The 6,408-nt window shown below is 34.9% G+C and overlaps 1 protein-coding gene across 1 annotated transcript in view; it reads left to right on the forward strand.

The window, feature by feature from the left end:
- Positions 1 to 6,408, forward strand: part of LOC103918908 (chromosome unknown open reading frame, human C3orf67) — an 81,124-nt gene that overhangs the window by 34,801 nt on the left and 39,915 nt on the right. The window contains exon 10 of the mRNA XM_009326332.1: positions 60 to 269. Within this exon, the coding sequence (XP_009324607.1) occupies positions 60 to 269 (210 nt within the window). The remainder of the gene's footprint in view (positions 1 to 59; positions 270 to 6,408) is intronic.

Below are 6,408 nucleotides of genomic sequence, written 5' to 3' on the forward strand. Positions count from 1 at the left end.
TTTGGAAGATGTTTGTGTCCCAGGACAATGCTCCGTATGCTGTTTTTTCCATGCCTCAGGTCAGAAAAGCACACAATATGAGTGTTCACAGGCATTTCATAAGCTTCTGGGTTGTATTTCAGACCCTACAATTCAGACTCAGAAAAACTCTGAGAGTGAAAGAGCAGATTTTCAGCTTGCCTCACTACAAGGACCATCAGCAGACAAGAACAGTCATAGAAGATTATCTCCAAAAAATGCAGCCAAAAACACATGGGAGATAGCAAGCGGTATGGTGCTCATTTTATGTTATTTTACATCTCAGTTATGTGTGGCATGGGGGACTATCTATTGTAAATTTCAAAGAACCCAGAAGCAGTTCACATAAAATATAAATGTCTGTGTTGTGGGGGATTATGGAAATCAAACACCCTGCAACGGAATTGCTTTTGAGCATTGATAAAGATTTGCAGGATAAAGCAGAGTACCAGAGCAGTGAATTAATAAAAAAGGAAAAATTCAATGCTCTCATGATTAAAGGGAAAGAACTAAAAATAATTTATTCTTTAAATCCCTATTAAATTTAATGCTAAAGATGCCAAACATCAAAAGTACGAGAAATTTTACTTGTCCCAGATAAGAGTTTAGGATATTAATTATGGTACCCATGTAATATCAGGGGTTTTTTGTTTTGTTTTTAAAGTTCAGTGGTGGATTTTCTTTTTTTCTTATTCACAGAAAGACAGCTCATCTTATGTTTTTTTTCCCTTTCACACCTATCTGCCAAAAGGTGTGGGTATTTTTTGTCATACAGTGTCAATCAACTAGCTTTGCATGTGTCTGGAAAGTACATTATTGTGGCAAAAACACCTTTGTCTCTATGAAAAAGTAGTGTTACTTTCTATTAAAAGGCATAGCCACCAACTTGTAAAGTAGGCAGACTACTCAAATCTGCTCAAAATTGACCAAAGAAATTTTTCTTCACATTGTGAGTTATTTCCATTTTGTTTAATCTTTGGGATGTTTAGAAGCAATTATATACTATGACAATGTCATTAATCTGTAATTGCTATTATAGGTTTCATAATTTGACTGAAACAGATGTAAGATGCTAAGGCAAGTAGAGCCTTCTGGAGAATTTCTAAATTACTTCCTATGTACCTGAATTTTGAGGATTCTGAGGCAGGAATCACTGTCTTACTTGTTCTTCATCTAGAATACCAGGGCCTCTATCTAGTGGTAGAATTTCAGAAAAATTAATCAACACTTGTTACTTTATGTAAATACAAGTGATATGAAAAGACAGAGACTCAGGGCAGTAGACTGGCATGTGTAAATGCCCTATTGTAAATTCAGAAGCAGAGAACTGAGGAAGAAAGCTATGTATAAACACTGCTATTTTATTGTTTGTGTTTATGCGAATGAAAACTGTTTCTATATAGTCTTAATTGTGTGTACAGGCAGATAAAAGTCACCATGTGAGTTTATAAGTTACAATTCTCCGAACTTTTTTTTCCATATTTTGATTGCTTGGCACTGGTAGCTCAGTTTGCAGATTTCAATTTCTTTTCAATACATGAAGACATCTGACTATATGTAGATGACTTAACGGTTTCTTTATCCTGTAGTATTGGATTCATCTGTGTTGAAGACCTTCCTATAGGCAACCTATGCATCAAGGAAAGTTCTCTTCTATGCTCTGTTCTGAACTTCTTCCAAAGTGGGATAAACTTAACCTCAGAGAATGATAGGCGTTCTTTGAGGAAAAGTTCACAGAGAAGGGGGGGAAATTCAAAAGCAGAAACATCTAACAAAAAATGAGGAACCTAATAATTTTAAATAGAATTGCACCATTCAACATATAGATCTGCATAAAATACTGTACAAATCATTTACAAAAGAAAGTGAAGTGTACACTGATGTTATCAGATGAGAGAAAAAAAACGTTTCTACCCGTTTCTTACCAAACTGTTTCACATTTGCATTCACATTTTAAAAACAAATACCTTTCTAATAAAAGCAAAGAAATTATGATTTCTGTGATAACTGGTGTTGTAGCTGGTATTCATGCACACTGTCAGGATTGTAACCCCATACACCTCAGGACTGATGTTCTAGTCAGGAAACCCAACAACTGATCTTGCCCCGTAGTGAACAACCACAAGCTTGGTTCAGTGGTGATGACTCAGCCAAAAGCATAGTCCTGACACTTCTGACAACGTGTTAATGTACATACACCTGTGACAAGTCATTGGCACAAAACCACATTCCCCAAGCAAGTGCAAGCTTACATGGGTTCTGGCTCCCTATTTATACCGTGGTCAAAACAAGTTATATCAACAAGAATCTATCATACACTATTCTTATCACCAGGCATTTAGTATTCTTGAGCCCTGTGCAACCATATCCTATGGTGATCTTGGGACAGTGCTGCACTTGTTCTGCCATTAGCTTGAGTAAATATTAATTTAAATTTCATGGGGGGAGGGGAGCTTTCATAGGTGATCTTATTACCTTAGAGGTTAGTCGCTGCCATTTATAATAATATCTTTTAGATTCATTATAGAGCTCAAATCAGCATGTCTTCTGTAGCAAGTGTGCAGTACCTTTACAAAGGTAAATTGTTTTTAAGCAAGGGAAAAAATAAAATGAGTGAGCATTGTTTATAGTTCACCAATCTTATTATGCAATGCTCAAACTTTCATTAAAATGTTACGCTGCAATTAGAAGCTTTAGCATAAGTCTGACTGTGTAGAAGAACTAATTAGATGTTTAGGTGATCATTCTTGCATTTATCTTGTTTGCTGCAATGTTGTGATTACACAGTAATTTGCATATTTTGCTAAGAAGATACTCCAAATTGTTCATTACAATTGACATGGAAATGCTGAGTTAAAAAGAAATTCCAGTATAGTTTGTGGTGGAGAGATAATAGGATTTGGTTTGGTCCAAAACACCCCATATCTTTCACTTGTAGACTATTAACAAAATGCTACACTGACTACAGGTTACGGAGGTTGCTGAACTCTGTAGCCAGCATAAAATGTCTTACAGGCTTTTCTGTCTTCCCCCTGCATATTTCATTAAGAATAAGTACTGTGGTATACAAACTAATATTTGCATTTAACTTATTACTAACCCAAGTATATTTCTTCAGCATCTCTGGAAATGAATGTTGTTCTTTACAGAGAAGGTTAGCCTAAAAAAGCAGAATATTCAGGCTAAATACTATACAGACACTAAATCTTTTAAAGTAGTTCTTTATATTTCTTAAGTACTTTTGATATGAGTAAAGACATTACTTCACAATGGTGAGTAAAGTAATGTGTAAGAAGTTTTTGGATGTCTGTGTCACAGCCAGGAGCAGGAGTCAGGAGTTTAAGCTTCTAACTGCCTCCTCTTCTCCATGCGCTTGACAAAAACTGTTACTTAAGATTTCTTTTTTGTATTTTGATACTTAATTCAAAATTGACTTAAAATCACAGAAAACAAGTAGTTTAGCATCTTTTTTATCTGTAATGACCTCTGCAAATTGAACAGCCACAACTGCATTAGAAGTCATTCTAGAATGAGAATAACACAGGTGAAACTGCAGTTAGGGAAGTTGGTTGTTATTAAGTCAGTAGGCCATAATAAAAATTAAGCCCCTTCTCTCATTCAGAGTCCTTTGTGCATAAAAATTAGCAGATTCTCATGAAGTGGGTTGTACACTAAATGTATAACCATACCATAGAGGGCTCATTACAATGGTCTGAGCTATTAGTGCATATTTGAAAACTGCAAAGACAGCATGATACATGTCAAATCTAATTTCATGATGGGGGAAAAGGCCTTCTGAATCCTAAAGAAGTATATGTTATACATCTTGGTTCTTAGTAAAGCCACTGCCATTAAAACCTAGTACAACGTGTCTAGATTAAACTGTGGAAGGGTGGGTGCCAGACTGGTCAGAAGACTGCAGAGTGCTGAGATACGAAAAACTGCAAAAAATCCAAAAATCTTCTTAGCTAGGTAAGTTCTGAAGATATTTTTTGTTTTGAAAAATGCAGCAAGTGAAAATGTTAATATCATTGCCTTAGAAAAAAGAGTTAAGAGCATTTCAGACTTAGCATCCAGAATAGCTGGGGAAGAGATCTCTTTATATACAGGAGAGTTGTCCAGCCAATTGAAGTTTGGGAATAAGTAACATTTTTGTGGCATTTCTGCATAGCACTTTCTGGAGTTGCAGATGTGGCAGCATCTCCAGGGCCAAAGACATTCAAAACAATTTCAGGCTTGGTGGGCCAGATTCCTATTGGACAAATGATTGGGTACTTTAAAATACTGATTTAGTGCGAGTTAGTTTTTTAATCATGTTAGGTCACAAAATCAATTGGAAAAAAAAATTTCCTGAGTCTTTGTTCTCGAGCATCCTAATACTGTGTTCAGCTTTATAAGAAAAGTTAATGAGAAGATCCCTCTTTTGTTTCATTTTTATAGGGGAAATGAGTACTTCAAAAATGTAGATTGTATAGATATTAAAATACAGTGAAAGCATAAAAACTGTGAAATTTGAGTTCGTGATTAATACTGGAGATGTGCAGACAGAAAGTCAGTATTTTCTTCGTATGGTTTCAGTTGTTTTATTCACGTACAACCTTTCACATGTAATTCCAATTGCCTGACTAAGAAAAATATGTTATCAGAGGAGTGTGACACAATCTTGAGTGATCAAAGACAGAAGAATTCTGCTCTAGTATCCTCCTTTGAAAAACTTGTAGTTATTGATCAGAACAAAAGGTCATTGGGTTTACACAAATGAAGGGTGGTTCTTAAAAGTTTTGAATAGTCTCACTCATTTCCTGAGGCTCTTGAAAAACTAGTCCAAAATATTTGTAAAATAAATGGCATTACTTACATGTTCATCTTGTCTTTTACTGATTAGAAGCAAGGTGAGATTTCTATATATTTACAAAATAGACTTTTTAATGTACATTAGACAATGATCTACTAGATTGTTTTAAACCAGCATGATTATCTAATATAAAAAGAGTTTACTTGAGAAGCCTTGGGACTTCTAACTATAGCTGGTCTTCATGTAGAGACTGAAAAATAGTCTCTTCTGGAACAAGTAGGTGCAAGCCATGAATGTACAAGATGTGTTAAGTCCCTACTTTTCACTGGTTCCTAGTACAAACTACTGTTTAGGCTATTAACTGGAGTTTGGTAGCTTTACTAGCTATCTTCAGTAAACTGGAAAAATCACAGCAACCCAGTAAGAAGACAGCTGTTTCTCCTGGCGTTCTCATTCTTCTTTCTTTTGCCTTCATTTTATGGTGGTTCAGGCTTACTTGTTTTTCCCCCAAAGCTGCTGAATCTGCCTAACAAAACTAAAAAGAGTAGAATACCATAGTAAACTTACTGTCTTCTGTGACAGCAAGCATTTTATTATTGCAGTGCTACTTTATTATTACATTTTTAGTATTTTTTTTATTGAGCCTTTTTTAATATGGTTGGTGGTAACTTTGTTTTATGGAGCCAGAAAGTTTCAAGATCTAGTGAATAATCCACACCACACTACCTTTAATGAAGATAAGGGAGTATTGCATACTTGAGCAATTCTCCTTTTCTCAGATGCTGTTTGAGATTGGTTTTAATCAATCAAATTGACATTTTTTTCTATACCATCATTGCAAACAGTAAAATATAAGTTAACAATGAGAGTATAAAAATGGCCTTTTCATGTTTATCTGGTGCACTCAATCTTTAAATCCATTTCTGTAGTTTATTGTTTGTTTTAAAATTGGCAGATTAGTACTGCCTGTATTCAGGGAAACTTGGTGAAACAGATATCTTCATACATTTTTCATGTCACACTATTTTTCATCAGAGCTGTAGTTTGAAATTGAGATTTAAACCATAAGTTCTGGACGTAAAAGAGTACAATTTCAGCAATAAAGAAGGAGCAGATTGTAGTATTATGAACTTTCCACCAACTATGTGTGATTATTTTTTTTAAATGTCAGCCACAAAAAATGTGTGTAGGTGTGGCGCTTAGGGACATGGTTTAGTGGTGGACTTGGCAGTGTTACGTTAATGGTTGGACTTGATGATCTTAAGGGTCTTTTCCAACCTAAATGATTCTATCTATAGAAAAAGATCAATAGCCAAATTCAATAAAATTGTGTTTTCCTAGAATGAAATTCAGTTGAAAAGTTTCAAATCTTAACAGCTAAATAGTTTCAGATTTGCAAATTGCAGGCTTGCATGTCATATATTATAGCCTGCGGATTTTTTGAGCTGTGATCTGGAAATGTTTTGATTAACCTTGCCTCACTTAGAAAGCAGCCTGATCTTTTTTGTTGCATCCTTATCACTCTTCCAACTGTATAAATCTGATAAGCAGAATGTTTCTGTATTAGAAAAACTTACTTTGCTATACAACTTCCA

This window comes from Pygoscelis adeliae, unplaced genomic scaffold (genome assembly GCF_000699105.1).
Source record: "Pygoscelis adeliae isolate BGI_AS28 unplaced genomic scaffold, ASM69910v1 Scaffold606, whole genome shotgun sequence".
Taxonomy (NCBI): domain Eukaryota; kingdom Metazoa; phylum Chordata; class Aves; order Sphenisciformes; family Spheniscidae; genus Pygoscelis; species Pygoscelis adeliae.